A 17,732-nucleotide genomic window follows, 5' to 3' on the forward strand; every position below is an offset into this window, starting at 1 on the left:
GATGCGGTAACTCAGATGCTGAGCAGCTGCTAGTGAAGAGATTGCCAAAATGTCAGAGCGCTTCCTGCCGTGTCTGGGTTAACGTGCACTCATCCTGAGGCTACAACGTTCACACCGAACTGTGTCATGTATAGCGGCAATAAATCCACTTCCAAAAGAGGCCATGGTGTTCAGTAAACTTCCTGTGGCAAACAACAGTATTTTAGATTTGGTTTCAGAACCCAAAATACTCAATTGTTTTTGAAATGTTTAGGTTGTATTTTGATAAATATACATGATGCGAAGTGGTGTAAAATGATATAAACTATTGACTATCCAGCACAAAGTTGTTGTTTGAACTGGAATTATGAACTTTGGGGACATTACTGTGGAGGATCGATGCAGACACAAATAGGTTTCGACACAGAGCCAAAGCTACTAAATTAATCAGCCCGCGCATCCGAGAAAGAACACAAACCTGAAGCAAGTAGAAGCAAGGGGGAGTATGTTCATTTCACAGCACACACCCAGTGCATGGGAACAGTCTAACCTTCTGAGTTGGTCTATACATACTGCACTGGAAGTAACAAGCATTGGCCGTGGGGAATGCATAGATGGGGGCTGCAGCAGGAGAGAGCAGGTGGAGAGAGCACTTAATGAGCCATCAATCAATCAATCAATCGGGAACATTTATAGAGCGTGCTACTCACCCGCGAGGGTCTCAAGGCGCTGGGGGGGCAGGAGGGGGGGGTCAGTTACTGCTCGAAAAGCCGGGTCTTGAGTTGTTTCCTGAAGGAGAGATGGTCCTGGGTCAGACGTAGGTGGGTGGGGAGGGAGTTCCATGTCTTGGCCGCCAGGTAGGAGAAGGATCTTCCTCCGGTGGTGGTTCTGCAAATCCGTGGGACGGTGGCGAGGGCTTGGCTGGCGGAGCGGAGCTGGCGGGTGGGTGTGTAAAACGTGAGGCGGGTTTTGAGGTATTCGGGGCCCATGTCGTGGAGAGCCTTGTGTGCGTGGGTGAGGTCTAAGGTGATCCTCTTGCTGACAGGTAGCCAGTGCAGGTCTCTCAGGTGGGCCGAGATGTGGTTGTGTCGTGGAATGTCCAGGATGAGTCGAGCAGATGCATTCTGTATGCGTTGGAGTTTTTTCTGAAGTTTGGCTGTGGTTCCTGCGTAAAGGGCGTTCCCGTAGTCCAGTCGGCTGGTGACAAGGGCCTGGGTGACCGTCTTCCTGGTTCCAGTGGGGATCCATCGGAAGATCTTTCGGAGCATGCGGAGAGTGTTGAAGCAGGAAGATGTAACGGCGTTGACTTGTTTGGTCATAGTGAGGGAGGAGTCAAGGAGTCAATGGTTTTATCCATTCCAGAACATATAATGTATTTTGCGGCATCCTTACCATCTGGGATGGTTTTAGCCTTGTTAACCCGAAATTCCTTGCTGACGCTCAGCAAGATCTTACTAACCATGTGTCATAAGGCATGGGTATATCTTACCAGCAGTTCAGTTCAGTTCAGTACATTTTTATTTCGATGATTAAAAACCATCATAAAAATACATAGTACATAATACAAATCATCAAAATCATCAATAACATTACATTTCTAAACCGTACAGTGTTGAAAACAAGATTGATTAAAAAGCGTTCAATTCAGCCTAAGTCAGCCCCTGGTATTTCTTAGTTTAACAGCAAGTTTTAAAAAGCTCAAGATAGAGCACAAAGTGTGTGTGTCAGTTGCTCTCTGCAAAAATGATAGGGCAGTTTTGACTCTTTTAAAATATTTACAAGGAATCTACGACGGGGGGTACGATAAAATGAACATAATAATACAAAATGAAGGATGTCCTGCGGAGACCTATTGTCACAGCCACAGGCACCCTTCTGCTCAATTGTTAGGGTAAAACCAGATGGGTAAGCTAAAATATTGGGTAATAAATTGAGCCTAAAACGACACATTAAAAATCTGTCTTGTTGATTATACATTAAAAATAAATATGGTTCCATACCCTCTTCGTTTTTAACTAGAGAATGTAAAATTACAGATGTTTTTGTAGAGTCAAGTTGTTTCCTGCTCGAATCATATTTGCCCAGTAGCAATTTCTGGATCCGATTTTTGCAAAATGGGTCAATCAAATATGGATCTGTAAATAGTGTTTGATGATCTATGCACCCTAGGGTTTCTTTGACCTATTTAAGCCAGGGAATTTGTGGCCACCTATCTCTCAGGAGACAATCGTTGATTATTTGTCTGCTAAGCTCTGCTTCTGGGTTTACCCAGATTCGGAGCCAGGTCAAAATAGGTCTTACTTTTATCTGCTCTGTAATGTATGGAATACCAAGTTCCGTATGTACAATCGCGGCTGGGATGCACTGTGGTGTCTTCAGCATCTTATGTAGGAATTTATCTTCCTCTACTTGCAGCTGGTGTGCATCCCTGAAACCCCATACCTCTACCCCATACGTGGCTTTGGCGGTGCTGACCGCTCTATACAGCGTCATCACTTGCTCTGGTGACCATCGACCCAGTCTACGTGCAAAATTTAAAATAGCACCATTTGCTGAGATCAATTTCCTGCATCTTTCCTCCAACAAGGGGGCAAACCTAATCTCTCCATCAAACAGAAGACCAAAGTACGAGAATGTAATAACAGTTTCAAGGACATGTGTTCTTACCAGCAAACCGCTGGCATTGACTCACCGGAGGGATGGTCTGGCTGAAGTAAACATCCACTTCCTGAATGTTTTGATTCGTTTGGACTCCTTGTCTGGAGGAATTTTAGGGAATTAATTGAGGTTCTCCCTACTAATGAACTCCTGAACCTCCAAACTTTCTGGTACATAGTGCTGCATCAAGAAGTCCGAGTCACCTGGCGCCAGCCTGTAGTGTCTGGAAACTAGCCTGTTTACTGAATAAGGCTTATACCAGGTTCCCATAAGGATGTCAATTCAGGGTTCATTAAATGGAAGTAAGTGTTCGAATGAAGTTTTTCCAGGTTGCAAAACTTCTGTCTTTATTTTTGTTTTGAGTTCCATAGTTGGCAATTGTAAATCCAATACCTCTGCCGCAAAAAATTAGGCCTTCTCTACTTATCTGCTGTTGATGGTCCAGTGGGAGAACACAGCCCTGTGTCTGAGGCATTGTCCAACCGACTGGCCTCCTGAAAGCCTATGTGTAAATTTTCATCATAGTTTTGGGGGGAAACATCCCCCTCATCTACATTGTAGCTCTAAATTAGGCTGTGCGGCTTTGATCAGAGTCAGAACTAAAATTTTATTGGAGCGCTGATGTGTGGTTCTGAGGCAAAAGCATGGTCCTCTTGGATTGAACAGGGACCGGGTGGATCGGTAGTGTGTCGGGAAGCAATCTCAGTCAGGGCGAGATAAATTGAACTCATAGTCTGATACGACTATAGGAATTGGGACTTCCAGCAGCATCTGGTAGGAGTTCATGTCTATTGGAATGGCGTGGATTTTTTATTTCTGATTGAAAGTGTGCTCAGGCATCTTAGCGTAACCTGTGGCAGGTGCAGATAGTACTGAAGATGAACTCGCTGGCTATACCCTTACTAGAGGACTTCTCAAAACCTTTGGGGAGCAAAGGTGTGCGTCAGATGTAGGAAAAATAGTTGAAAAAGTTTGCAACATGGTCTCTCTAAAGGCCTCAGTCTGTTGCAATTCACCAATGGTACTGGATACTCGGGGTGCATCGAAATCATTTGCTGAATAGGCTTCTCGGCGGGGACTAAGAACAAAGGTGCAACACACCTTAACGTCCTTGCGACTTCTCAACCTGAGAGTGGCTTAACTTGAACTAATGCAGATTGGACTCTTTGTGCTTTCAGATCAACTTACCAGAAGATTTGAATCATGATGAGGTCCTGTTACAGGAACGGCCTTGAGTGTAAGAATAGGTCCACACTCTTGACTTGGAGGAAAGCTTTTTTTGGTGTTCAACACTAGTCACATCTATTGGGAAACTAGCACAGACATTTGTTTGCAACAGTTTACACTGTGTACTTTTAGAATGGGACATGGTTCTGTTGCACACTTGGAAAAAACGTCAAAATTTGTAAGAAAAAAGTTGCCTGCCAACTGATGAGGGAGAAGTTGGAAGTGAGCTTCGGATCCACATACAAAGGTGCAGAACTGAACTAACTGACGACAGCATGCAGGGTAGGTTCTTGTATGTGTCTATTTTCACTTCTGAGGCGAAACAAAGTCAACAGGGAGCAGCACGGTGCCACCTACCGGTGTGCTGGAGCAATGCTGTTTTAATCTTCAGAATCCATTCTGGCTCCTTGGGATATTTTAAAGATGAACCATCTGCGGTTAGGTGAAGTATCAACCAGAAAGAGCTTTGCTGAAGATAGGTAACTTGGTTATTGAAGCGCTGACCAGCTGGAGATCACAATGCCTAGCTAGCCAATGTCCTTTTTATTTTCAGTCTTTTAAGCACTGAACAGAATCATTATCTATTGTTGAATGGATATTGAAGAGGAGTTCCAAGCATTAACCAACACCCTGCAAGGAACGTTTTCTGGAACCCTCAAACTACCTGAAGAGATTCCAGTGGGTGCCATGCAGCCTATGTGGTCTCAAGGAAAAAATGCACTAAGCTCCTGAGCCTCAATGCCAGAATCTTACATGCCTGGCTAACCTGGGCCACTGGGTAAAAGGACAAATAAGTTCATGTCTGTGCATCACCTCAAAAGTTGCACCTATGAGTTTCAAATAGACGGCAGGAAATTTCTAAACTGAAGCAATTGAAAAATAAATATTTTTCAGACATCCCAAATAGCCCTTTGTAGGTGAAGCTTAAAATAAAGAACATTATGTGGAAATCTCCCAATGGGCTGTATTTGTAAATCTGTGAAGTTGCAAGATGTAACATGTTATTGCCGTCATGTAAAAGAGGTTTAGCTCCTTGTCTTAAATACCAAATGCAATACTTGCTCCACTCTACATAGTGTCACTGTCCACATCAAAGGTCTCATATGCTCTATTATAACCTCGGTACACTCTGGTAGACCTAGAGATCTGTATTAGAGAATTTAAAGTGTTATGTTTTGGTGTCGAGAAATTCACTTGTCAAGGTGTGGGGTCAGAGGATACCAGCTTATTCTCAGCAACTCTCCCCTACAGCCTTGACAGGTAGTTAAACTTCTTGTGAATCCATAATAAAATCCATCCAAAGGACAATTAATTGCTTCCACTGTTTTACTCATGCAGATACTATCAGGATTACTAATGCTCATTTTCCTAACTTTCCTACGGTCAGCTGAATTGGGGGAAATGTGTAGCATAATGTCTTCCACTTGAAACCTGGGTGATTTTGTCTCTGAATATGAAGTGTTTGCACTTTGTGTTAGTAGGTCAAGTGATTTTCTCCATGGAGTTGGAGTACCACACTCTTCTGAGCTGAACTTCCACTTTTGCTCTTTCACAGTCATGCTTGTAGTCTCAGCTCTGCTAATGCAACTTGTTTGGGAAGTTAGGTACTCCTTCATCAGAAGCATATTCTCCTTTAGGGCCGTCCACAACAGCTTCTCTGCATCTCTGAGGTCTCAGATCTCATGCTCCCTTGTTTCCTGAGGTCGTAATATTAATTTAGTTTATGCTTATTTTTTTTAATACATAGAATAGCCAAGAACTTTAATCATTATTGCTGAAGGAGCATTAAATGCTCACTGATCAGAAAATAAAGGTATTGGGTAGACCCACCCATGCCACGCTCCCTTCTGCCCACTTAAGTTTCTTGCACATCAGTACTTTGCTGCTTTCATGAAAAATTAAGAGTCTCTTGTAGTAGTAATCCATTCAGACTGAGTTTTTGGGAAAAACTTTAAATCCTCAATCTTTATAGCAAAGCCCAGGAGTAAGTAAAGTAAGTAAAACTTTATTCGATCGATTTTGTGTTTATTTACAAATAAAAACATGACACTAACGCAATAAAATCCGACCCAAACACATATATATATGTATATACATACATATTCCTTCTCCCATGTTAAAAAGGGTACCCCTTTAAAACTTTAAAAACTGTTAAAACATCAACCACATAATATATGTAAAGTAAAAAACTACAATTCTTAGAGTAATAGTTGCTAATCATTTATCTATTCCCCATTTTTGCCAACCAAGCTCATAATCACAATTTGCTCCCCAAGTTACTTTTAACACTTTTAGTCCTCTTCCACCAGCAAAAAACAAAAATCTTGAGAGCGCAAAGACCAACCATCTAGTTGTGTCAGACCTAAAAATTCTCATTGCATCTGCTGGCCGTCGGCATAACAGCAAACGGCAAATTGGAGCAATCCAATTTTTGCGGTGATCTGCATAAGCTGTACATAGAAAATAAAGTGGTCGCTGGTCTCTGGTGCAGAGTGACACATAGGGCAAAGCCATAAAGATGGTTCATTTCCCCAGTTGTTCTTGACTGAATTGAGAGGCAAGGTGCCATACCTGAATTATAAGAACAACACTCTAGCAAGAGGTGGTTCAACTGCATCCAAGAATAGTTCAAAGCTATAGCTAGATTTAATATTTAAGAAAGCTAAAGTTAAAATACCATGCAAATCCATGTTTGTGTTACACTGATCCTGATAGCGCCAAAACCTTTTTTTCAATATAGGTATCATCTCCTTTTTAATCCGATCTGGGTTGTCCCAAAGAAATCCTATTTTAAGTTTAATGAACCAATCTCTAATCCCACTTAGCCATTTAATACGCCCATTCAGTTTATGCAGGCTAATTAACTCAGCTAGTTCACTTCTTAAAGGTACTTGAGTATTACTAACCCAGATCCTGATCCAAAAAAACAGAACTCTAAGAATAGCAAAATGGCCAATAGATCTAAGATCAAGATATAATCTCAGGGCTAGTAAGGGGGTATTTATTGGGAGATTTAAGATTGCCCTGATAAACCTATTTTCAGCTAAGACTAGGTCCTTTAGGTTTTCAAGGCTCCAAAGTTCTGCCCCATATAACGCTGCACCTAGCCCTTTTGCTCTGTGTAGTTCTATCAGTGGAGATCTTGGTCTATATGAGGAACCTCTAACTTTCTGGTTAATCGCACAGTCCACATGCTGGAGAGTTAGAGTGCTCTTTTCAATTTGACTGGACCAAGCAAGGCTCTCACTAATTCGCACCCCTAAGTACTCAAATGCTTTCACCTCTTCTAAGCTTTGGGAATTAAGGACCAGCTTTCCCTTATGGTGTTTATAGGGGTTAAAGACCATATATTTGGTCTTGTTGCAATTTATTTCAAGCCCCCTAGCATGACATGCCCCCTCGAACCTATTAAGAAGATTCTGCATTTCCCTTGGGGTTCTTGCAATTAGTAGAGTGTCGTCCGCAAATAGCAGGCAGGGGACAGTACTGCCTGCCAATTTGGGAGGATCTCTACCATAATTAGGAGGAGGAGTTTGGAGGTAATAATTCTAACTCCATTGATATGTTGTATAATGTATCAAGCTTCGGTATCAGCCAAGAGGCAAAGGTAGAGTAAAATTTGATGGGCGTGGTGTTTTATTACATGACATCTCTTTTGCATCATTACATAATTCCTCTGGAGTGAAGGGAGCCTCTAGGAACTCCCGTTCATCTGATGTTGTCTCAGGTAGCCTAGACGTGTTGGGTCATTTGCTTTCTCATGCTCTAGGTGCCCCAGCCGTGTTTCTATGCATTGTACTTTCTGGACCATAGTGTATCTAGCACTTGTGGTGGTAGCAATGGACACCCCCCGAATTACCACCTGAACCCCTCCCATTCATTGGGTAACATGGAGGCTGTTCCCTTATTATCTGCAAAGTAGGAGTCTATTGCGGTACCCAGTATGATGCGAAAAACTGCATCTTCGAGCAGTGTAGTTTGTGTGCACCATGTCAGCATAGGAGGAGGGACCCTCCCCAGGTCAGGACATCCTCAAATGGATTTTGGTCAAAGGAGGCTATTCCCAGATAAGTGGCCCCTGTAAAGTACTCAGCCATGTGTGATGTAATCTAATCAAGTATGAAGGATACGTGTTGGGAGGTCGTGAGGGAAGAGTATTTGTGCATACCTCTATTGTGTACCCTCCAAATATTGAGTAGGGACCAATTAGTTGTGAGTTGACTCTTATCACTAGTGTTTGCAGTGGACCTCTGTACTCTCTACCACCCCTATGTGACCCTTAGAGTGTTTCCAGTCATATCCCTCCTGTGTAGATAGAAGATAACTCTAATGACTAGTATCCTATGTGATTCTTAGATTGTATCCATGTGTATCCCCTCCCTGTGTTTAGAGTTATAGCTGTAACGACTAGTCGCCTGTGTGACTGTTGGAATATAGCCAGGTGTATCCCTTCCCCCGTGTGAAGAGATAACCCTAATCACTAGAACAAAAAGAAACGTGTTCCTGAAATGTGTAACGTAACTGATTCTATGTAAAGTGCTTTGATAACATGTAACGGAACTGGCGCTATGTAAAGCGCTTTGATAACCTAATCGGTTCAAGTTCCTGAAATGTGTAACGTAACTGATTCTATGTAAACTGCTGTGATAACATGTAACGGAACTGGTGCTATGTAAAGCGCTCTGATAACCTAATCGGTTCAAGTTCGCGCTATAGAAAACTCTAAAAATAAATAAATAAATAAATAAATAAATAAACCCCAGGTTGCGTGCGTGGTCCGTGGGCTTGGGGGCGGTTCCCAGGGCAGGGGGCCACCAGGAGTCGTCCCAGGCGGAGGGGGATGGTCCGAGGATGAGGACTTCCGTCTTGTCTGAGTTCAGCTTCAGACGGCTGAGGTTCATCCATTCTGCAATGTCTTTCATTCCTTTCTGGAAGCTGGCTCTGGCGTTGGCGGGGTCGTTGGTGAGGGAGAGGATCAGTTGGGTGTCGTCGGCGTAGGAGATGATGTTGAAGTTGTGTTTGCGTGCGATGGCTGTGAGGGGGCTCATGTAGACATTGAAGAGGGTAGGGCTGGGTGAGGATCCTTGGGATACGCCACAGATGAACTTGGTGGGTGCTGTGCGGAAGGGCGGGAGACGGACTCTCTGAGTTCTGTCGGAGAGGAAGGAAGTGAGCCATTCCAGGGCCTTTCCTTGGACCCCGGCGTGGTGGAGACGGGTTGTCAGGGTGCGGTGGCAGACGGTGTCGAATGCGGCCAACAGATCGAGGAGGATGAGGGCGGCCGTTTCACCGTTGTCCAGCAGGCTCCTTATGTTGTCGGTGGCTGCGATGAGGGCGGTCTCGGTGCTGTGGTTCGCTTGAAATCCGGACTGCGATGGGTCGAGGGAGTTGTTCGTCTCGAGGAAGGTGGTCAGCTGTTTGTTGACGGTTTTCTCGATGACTTTAGCTGGGAAGGGGAGGAGCGAGATGGGGCGGAAGTTCTTGAGGTCTGTGGGATCCGCATTGGGTATCTTCAGGAGGGCGCTGATCTCCGGATGCTTCCAGCTCTCCGGGAAGGTGGCGGATGTGAAGGAGTTGTTAATGATGTCCCGGAGTTGGGGTGCGATGATGGAGTCGGCTTTGTTGAAGATGTGGTGTGGGCAGGGGTCCGCTGGGGAGCCGGAGTGGATGGTGTTCATCGTGCGGGTGGTGTCTTCCATGCTGACGGGGTTCCAGGTGCAGAGGGTGGTGGTAGGGGGCGTAGACTCGGTGGAAGGGTACGTGGTGTGAGTGCTGAAGCTGTCGTGGAAATCGGTGATCTTGCGGTGGAAGAACGTGGCGAGTGAGTTGCAAAGGTCTTGTGATGGCGTGATGTCGCTGGGGTTGGAGAGCTCTTTGACGATGCTGAAGAGCTCCTTGCTGTTGTGGGAGTTGTTGTCCAGTCGGTCTCTGAATGCTATCCTTTTGGTGGTGCGGATCAGCTGGTGGTGTTTGCGAATGGCGGTCTTGAGGGCTGTTATGTTTCCTGATGACTGGTCGTTGCGCCAAGTTTGTTCGAGGGTACGGCAGGATTTTTTGGAGTCTTTGAGATTGTTGGTGAACCATGAGGCTTTCTTGCTGTCGGAATTGCTGGGAGGGTTCTTCAGTGGTGCAAGGTCGTCGGCGCAGTTGGTGATCCACTGTGTGAGGTTGAGAGCTGCTTCGTTGGGGTCCGTAGTGTAGGAGGGTTGGTTTTGGCTCAGGGAGGTGGTGAGCTGGTCAGTGGTGATCTTGCTCCAGCATCTACGGGGAGCGTGTTGCGGGCGGTGGTGGGTTGTGGTTTTCCTGAAGTTGAAGTGGACGCAGCTGTGGTCAGTCCAGTGAAGTCCGGTGGAGTGGCTGAAGGAGATGTGGTTGCTGGAGGAGAAGATGGGGTCCAGCGTGTGGCCCGCGTAGTGGGTGGACTGTTGACCAGTTGCTTGAGTCCGAGGTTGGCGAGGTTGTCTAGCAGGGTGGTGGTGTTGTTGGCCATGATGGCTCGTAACCGTAAAACAAGGCTTAATGAGATAAGAAAGGCAGATGGCGGCTGCGCGATTGCACGTGAGCGTGCTTGCAAGCTTCAGGCCAGGAAAAGCTTGTGGGTAGCACTTTGAAAACCCCCTTACTAAAAGTCTAGCAAGCAGCGCATGCGCTGCTCTAGGCTCGACCTAATAAAAATTATACCAGTGGCTGCCATATTAGTTTTAGGAGTTCCAATGAACTCACATCATTGTTGTTGGATTCACTTAAGGGGCCTCCCCATCAATCCCGAGTCAGAGACACGTGGTCAGTCAGGACCTGTGACCTATGCCCATGCCTGTAACAGGTCACAGGTAGGGTCCCCCATAAACTAAAGGCAAACACGCACCCAGGGAAAACCTGATTTATCCCACAGATAGATAGTAGCACCACAAACAAGGCTGACATACTTGGCCCCAATAAAACACGTTTGGCGAAAGGCTCACATTCCCCAGTAATACCACAAAGCTAGATACCACATGTAGATAGGTACACTCAACCAATCAGGACACGACATGCACACCACAGGTAGTGATCATGTGCTCTTCATGCCGGACATAAGAAAACATACACACTGGCCCACATTAGCTCTCCTTGAGGTTGAGAGCCATCTGTGTCCTTAGCAGATGCGCACATTTGATTGATTAACAACTAATGTGCTCATTTTGGAATGTAGGGAACATTTTATTGTACCTTATGAACTGTATAAATTGACGGTCAAAACTTTGTACATCAAGAGATTTTTTTAACATAGGAGAAGTGACATACGGGTGGCGCATGGGGCTTGTGAATCTGCCCCTTCATTTTTTGAATGCACATAAGATTGGATGTGGTTCATTCTGTTGAATGTCACTGAACTCTTCAATAAACTATTAACCTGAAAGAGAATCAACTACATTTTAGTAGAATGAGTGAGATACACAGAGCAGCAGAGAATATTTGAATGACTTCTTGTGATCCTACCTGTGCCTTGTGTCACTGAGACGTTGATCACCTTTGTGTCCAAAACATCCAAGGCCTGTATTGATACCGCGTAACTCCCGGCATCTTCCAGCATTACATCTTGGATCAGCAAGGAGGCGTTACCAAAGAGCATCACCCGATGGCGGTATTCAGGGGCCTTGCTTTCCACCTGGCCTCCACACACAGGTTCTCTGGCCTCTTCCTCCCAGGAACACTTTCTATTCCTGGTTGTCACAATATGGCGATTGTTCCTCAACACCGACCATCTGATTTCAACCCATTCCTGTGCCCGAATGAAGCGATACGAGACAGGCAGAAGGACAGACTGGTTGACTGTGGCAAACACTGGGTTCTGGTGGACGAAGATGGAGAGGTTAGAGGAGGCACCTGCAGAAAAGATATGAGAGAGGGTCCAATATTGGTGGTTGGATTCTTCATAAATATGAGTTGAGATCTTTGTATCCAACAGCAGAATGCAGAAGAGATTGATGTTAAACACAAAGCATGTGCACTGCAATCATTCAGAATAACAAAATACTATGCAGAATAAAGTTATTCTATTGGCTGGAGACCACAGGTCCGCAGTGACTGAAGGTGCCAGACAAACACGTTACCTACCTTCAGTATCACTCTTTCTGGTGGATACTCTAATTGCAGATTCCTCACCTTAAGACTGTCCCAAGGCGCTAGACTGGGTGTGGAGAATGTTCTTCATCGATGCTCCCACATGCCGACAGGTTGTGCCATCAGGCTCATCGTTGGTTCTGTATCACCCTGAAAGGAGTGAGCAAAGTTCACATAGAGCCCAAAACCTAAGAGCTTACATCGGTTTCCTTATCTTTATCCATCTGCACCCTCAGGTGCGGTTGCAGGTGACAGTGTGCCATAACCTCTTGGAACCATATTATGATGGTCAAGAGTCCACTCCACAGAACAACCATGTATGAGGCCAGTGAGGAATCTGCTGTTAGATAGTGTATCCACCAGAAAGAGTGTTACCGAACGTAAGCAATTATTTCTTCTAATGGATATGTTTAACTACAGATTCCTCACCTCTTGAATAGATACCGCAGCAGAGCCTCCCTAAATTGGAGTGTCTGAGAAAAAGAACTAGACCAGAAAGTCCAGCAGGAGCGAGCAGGCAAAATGGCCCACCTGACAGTCAAAGCAGTAGTGTTTTGTGAACAAATGCAGCGACGATCATGTTGCAGCCCAGTTCCTTTGTAGAGGCCGTGGCTCAGATGGAATGAGTCTGCAGGCTTTCAGGGGTGGCTCTTTGGACAGCAATGCAGAAGGTTATGGTGCAACGGATTATCCATCTTCATTGGGGGGGGGGGGGGGTTCTGCACCGCTGTTTCTTTCTTTGCTACAGAGGATCCTACAAAGAGCTTGTCATCTACACAATGGTCTCTTGTGCAATCAGTGCAACAGCTCAACACCATTTAGGAGTTCAGCCAATTAAGTCTCTCCCCCTCCTTTGAAGGGTAAGGTGGGGGTAAAATACCTTACTAGAGTGGCACATAGGCCAACATGGAAGTCACAACTTTTGGCGTTGAGGCCTCTGATACTACTGGCATCGAGGCCTCTGGTAGTACTGGCGTCGAAACCTCTGATAGTACTGGTGTTGAGGCCTCTAGTAGTACTGGCGTCGAAGCCTCTGGTAGTACTGGTGTCGAGGCCTCTGGTAGTACTGGCATCGAGGTCTCTGGTAGTACTGGTGTCAAGGCCTCTGGTAGTACTGGCATCGAGGCCTCTGGTAGTACTGGTGTCGAGGCCTCTGGTCGTACTGGTGTCAAGGCCTCTGGTAGTACTGGCATCGAGGCCTCTGGTAGTACTGGCGTGAGGCCTCTAGTAGTACTGCCATTGAGGCCTCTGATAGTACTGGCGTCAAGGCCTCTGGTAGTATTAGCGTCGACTCCTCTGATAGTACTGGCATCGAGACCCCTGGTAGGACTGGCGTCGAGTCCTCTGGTAGTACTGGCGTTGAGGACTCTGAGAGTACTGGGGTCGAGGCCGCTGATAGTACTGGCGTCGAGGCCTCTGTTGTGTGACCAATTTAGATACCCATACATAGGTTTTCCGAATAATGCCCTTTTATAGGCACAACTCACATTGCCCTTATTTAGGCACAGAATCCCAGTCCTTATTTAGGATATCAGCCATGATATCCAAATACAGGCATGGTCACCTACATTCGTCCATCCCGCATCACAATGAGTTCTTAGAAACCAGACCCTTAAGCCATGGGACATTCCGTGCTTGGAATATTGATTTCTCCAAGAACTCATTTATTATGCATGAACAACAATTCCTTAGGGGTTCATTCATGACGTCTTCCTCTGCCCGACTTTACGCCAATGCTAGAATTCCTAGGCACCTTCCAGGTATAAATATACCTTCACTTACCACAGCTCGATACAGCTCGGTATGGCACGGCTCGGCTACACAGCTCGATACGACTCGCCACGGCAAGTTCGGAAGGAATTCGAGTCCCTGCCTGATGCACTGACCAGACGCGGTCATCCTGCTCGCAGAGAATCCAGCTTCCAGTGTCTTGACTCCCTTCGCGGGGTGTTAGGGATTGAGACCCAGAATGAGATTCCCACCTCTCACATTCTAAGGTATGGAACAGACTAGAACCTAGAGGGACTCTTGGCAATACTAAACTATAGCTAAACTATACTATAGAAAAATGCACCTACTTCTTACCTCGAACTACACTTAGGTTAGGTACACTGGGGTAGAACTACTTAGAAGCACCAGATGAGTATTCACATTTTAGCCTGTGTTATTTATGTATGTTGATATGAATATATGTCATAGCTAAAAGACTGTGCTATTGCAGTATTATTTCTTCTTACTGCTTACGTTGTACTTCTTATATTTTGCATGCTGTCTTGCGATCGTAACAGCTCATATCTCATGCATGAGAAATAAGACTGTTCAATAAATCCTTTTATTGAAACGCCTGTCTATCTATTTCTGTGTAACTCTGAAGAAACTAAACATGCACGATTAATTGAGTGAAACTGTTATCTATTGTTTCCACGATTCTGAGACTGTTCCGATTCTAAAGGGAAACAAAGTTGTCATGTTTATGCGTTTGTCAGAAACTACTCCCTTCTTGTTTATTCGAGAAGTTTCTAGTGACCTCTGAGTTCGCTGGCACACAAGTAATTAGGTTTAATATACTCGATAGAGGCATTCTGACCTCAGTCCTTTGCAAAAACTATAGTGTAAATTATTCCAATGCGCAGAGCCTATAAGGGAAATAGGAGCTACACTACATGGCGCCCAACGGTTTGGTAAGGCACTAATTTAACGCTAGACACTGAAGTAACTCAGTCGTGATTTTCTCAGAGACCCCTATTCATAATACTGCATAAGACGTTTGGAGTGGGTAGGGATAATACCCGCCATAGCTGAGTAGGACGAAAATACTATGTATTAGCGGTTTGGTTTGTTCAACGTTGAAGGATACAGTGTTCCAAAAATATTGTGCACCTTATCTCTGTTCCCTTGAAACTTGCTCTGCATTTTTCATTAAACAATGTCCAACGACGAGACTAACACCGTAAACGGTGGAGCTGCGGCTGACCCAGTCGTAACCGCTTTTAATCATACAGGTTTTAATGAAACCGATGAGGAGGCTACAAACATCCCTTCGAATCTAAGGAGAGACATCACTTTAAAACATATAAAGCATGGCCTAACACAGAGAGGTGGTAGAGCAGTTTTTGTGATAGAGGCACATGAATCTTTCCAGACAGAGGTATTCTATTCATGGATAGTGTTGCCACAATCAAATCCAGTAACACATATGTTTGACTTCTACAAATAAGATGATTCACCTGAGGAATATATTCCTTTCGAGGATGTTGAAATTCCACTCACATACCAGGAGCATAATCTCTGGTTTAAAGGTGCCCTAAAACATTTCAATCACATTACCAGGCTCGGTCAATTAGGTAGACCAGGAGCAACATGGACGATTTTAGCCGGCTACACACCTCATCCTGACATTGAAACAATGTCAGATGAGGAATTATTTAATAACATACAAGAATTAATAGAATTACACAGTTAAACCACAACTGTCTAAAGGTCCTGAAAAGGACTCTATTAAACACAATACTAAATCTTCTAAAAATAAGTGGGAAAATAACAAACAACATTCAAAAGAGAAACGTTCTCAATCCTGAGGTAGGTCTCCTCAAAAGGAGCCCTCTGAAAAGAGGTATAACCTCAGGAATAGGGATAATTTGAAAAAAACTGACAGGTATCAAGATAGTGATACACGTTCCTCTCGTACCTTTCAGATATCGTCACAGACATCCGAAAGAAGAGGACGGTCAGATCAAAAAGAAGAACGTGTGAGGTCCAAAGACGATCAACACGTTCAGAAAAACAAACCAAAACATCAATTCTCCAAGAAAAAGGTAGCAGGTCTGAAAATCAGACATGCAGAGAATTCTGAGAACACAACTCAAGAACGGAGAATGGGCTCAGACAATGACGGACAGTGCAGAAGAAGTAACAATAGCTCGCCAGAATGTTAAAGATTGCAGGGATTTGTTAGCATGAGCTGAAAGCCATTTTGTATTTGGCAGCCATTTTAGATAGCCTGTTTCCGTCTTCAGAGCCTTGCACATGCTCAGAAGGGCCTAGCTAGTAGTATGCACCTGCTCCTCTTGTATAACTGTCGGGCTATTTTTGCTGCTGTATGGAGAAGTAACTCTCCTCCCACTTTGTTGAGCAAGCAGATCTTGTATGCCCATATTAGGCATTTTGCATGCTTACATGAGCCAGGACTGCCCCTTGGTCTTATGCTGACTATGTAACCCTAGTATATATAAGGCCCCAGTTTTCTGTGCTCCTTAGACTGCCTCATACAATTTCTGAGGGTACTGTGTGACGTAGGCTCCCTCATCTGAGGTGAATAAATACATTATTTTTATATTTCAGCTTCTGTGCCAATTTCTTCTTTGTTGGTTTAAAAGGACCAAGGTATCAGTGGGACCCCTGAGAAAGTTTCTATTTTCTTCAACTGGCGCTCCAACGTGGACCTCATCAGAGAAGTGGCTATCCAAGGGAATGATCTTGACAGAAGACAGGAATCTACTGAGGTGGACAGGACAGGATTCTACTAAGGAGGTACTCTGTGCATGGAGATTCTGGATATTCTCTGTCTCTGCAACCCAGTATAGGTCTGGCCTTCCTGATTTTGATCCTCCACCGGTTTACTGCTCCTGACTGAGAACCTTTTTGGCATGAGTATTCTAAAAAAAAAGATCGTTAGGTCATTTAGAACTTGGCAGTTAGAATCTGGACACCAAGTGATTGGTAAGCGTTGTTTTCATGCAACACTTGCTGTTGGTTTTTGATGCCTGGGATTGGTAAGGTAGTTTAGTAACGCTTACTGTGGCTTTGGAATTTTGGAATTTGTGTTGGCCAACTTGGATTTGTATGGGATGAATATATGAATTGCAATTTGTGTAGGCAGGTAATGAGGAGAAATTTCTCTGTTTTGAATTTATTTGAACGGCACACAGTACAAGAGTACCTTAAGTGCTACTTTGGTTATAATATTTGCATATGTTGTAATATTTTTGGCATGCCTGTTTCAAGCACTCTTCGAAGAATATGTTGCTCTTTGAAGGTACCATAGTGAGATGTGAAGTGAATTTGCCGGCTCCCCTAGAGGGAATACCTAAATGGGTTTAGATATAAAAACATATTTCTTCCTTGGTGATTCTGTATCCCCATGGAATTCAAATATGGACATAAAACAAACAAGGATCCTTTTCTGTGCACTTTTATAAATGGAGATATGCAGAGCGATTTTTTGGGGTGTTCTGCCAGCCAAAGCTAGTGAATTTAGTGTATTTTGGCTTCTTGAAAATAAAACAGTCTGTTGGGCTGTTTTTTGCAGTCTTTTGGAATACTATTGAGACTATAGACTGTCACCATTCTTACATTTCAACACTAAAAAAAAATCTTTCCAACAGCTGTGTTTTAACTGGACCTAAGAAACAGCTGTCGTTTTGTTTGTAGGCCACGGAGAGGAAGGGCTGTTGACTCAGCTAAGAGGAAACATGGGGTAAAATCCTGCATTTCAAACTGCTGTTTTAAAAAGTTACAAAAATCAGGTTCATTTTTTTAGGTAACAGGAAAACATTTAAAGTAGGGATTTCCTTTCTTAATCCCACCAAAACACAAACTTACGAACGAGGGTCCTAGGGAAATAATTTTTACCGACCCTGTAGTCCCCAATCCCCAATTATCATGCAAACAAAAAAAGAAGAGACTACTGGTCAAAACATACAAAGACAGCAGAGTAAGGGTAGAAGATCGTGAGCTAAGAGCAATGCAACTCCAACCTCACTGGA

The 17,732-nt window shown here is 44.4% G+C and overlaps 1 protein-coding gene across 1 annotated transcript in view; it reads right to left on the reverse strand.

Moving 5' to 3' along the window:
• Positions 1-17,732, reverse strand: part of LOC147710051 (uncharacterized) — a 356,563-nt gene that overhangs the window by 136,392 nt on the left and 202,439 nt on the right. Inside the window, exon 2 of the mRNA XM_086919933.1 lies at positions 11,344-11,730. Within this exon, the coding sequence (XP_086776059.1) occupies positions 11,344-11,730 (387 nt within the window). The remainder of the gene's footprint in view (positions 1-11,343; positions 11,731-17,732) is intronic.

The sequence above is a fragment of the Lissotriton vulgaris genome, chromosome 5, assembly GCF_964263255.1.
Source record: "Lissotriton vulgaris chromosome 5, aLisVul1.2, whole genome shotgun sequence".
Classification (NCBI taxonomy): domain Eukaryota; kingdom Metazoa; phylum Chordata; class Amphibia; order Caudata; family Salamandridae; genus Lissotriton; species Lissotriton vulgaris.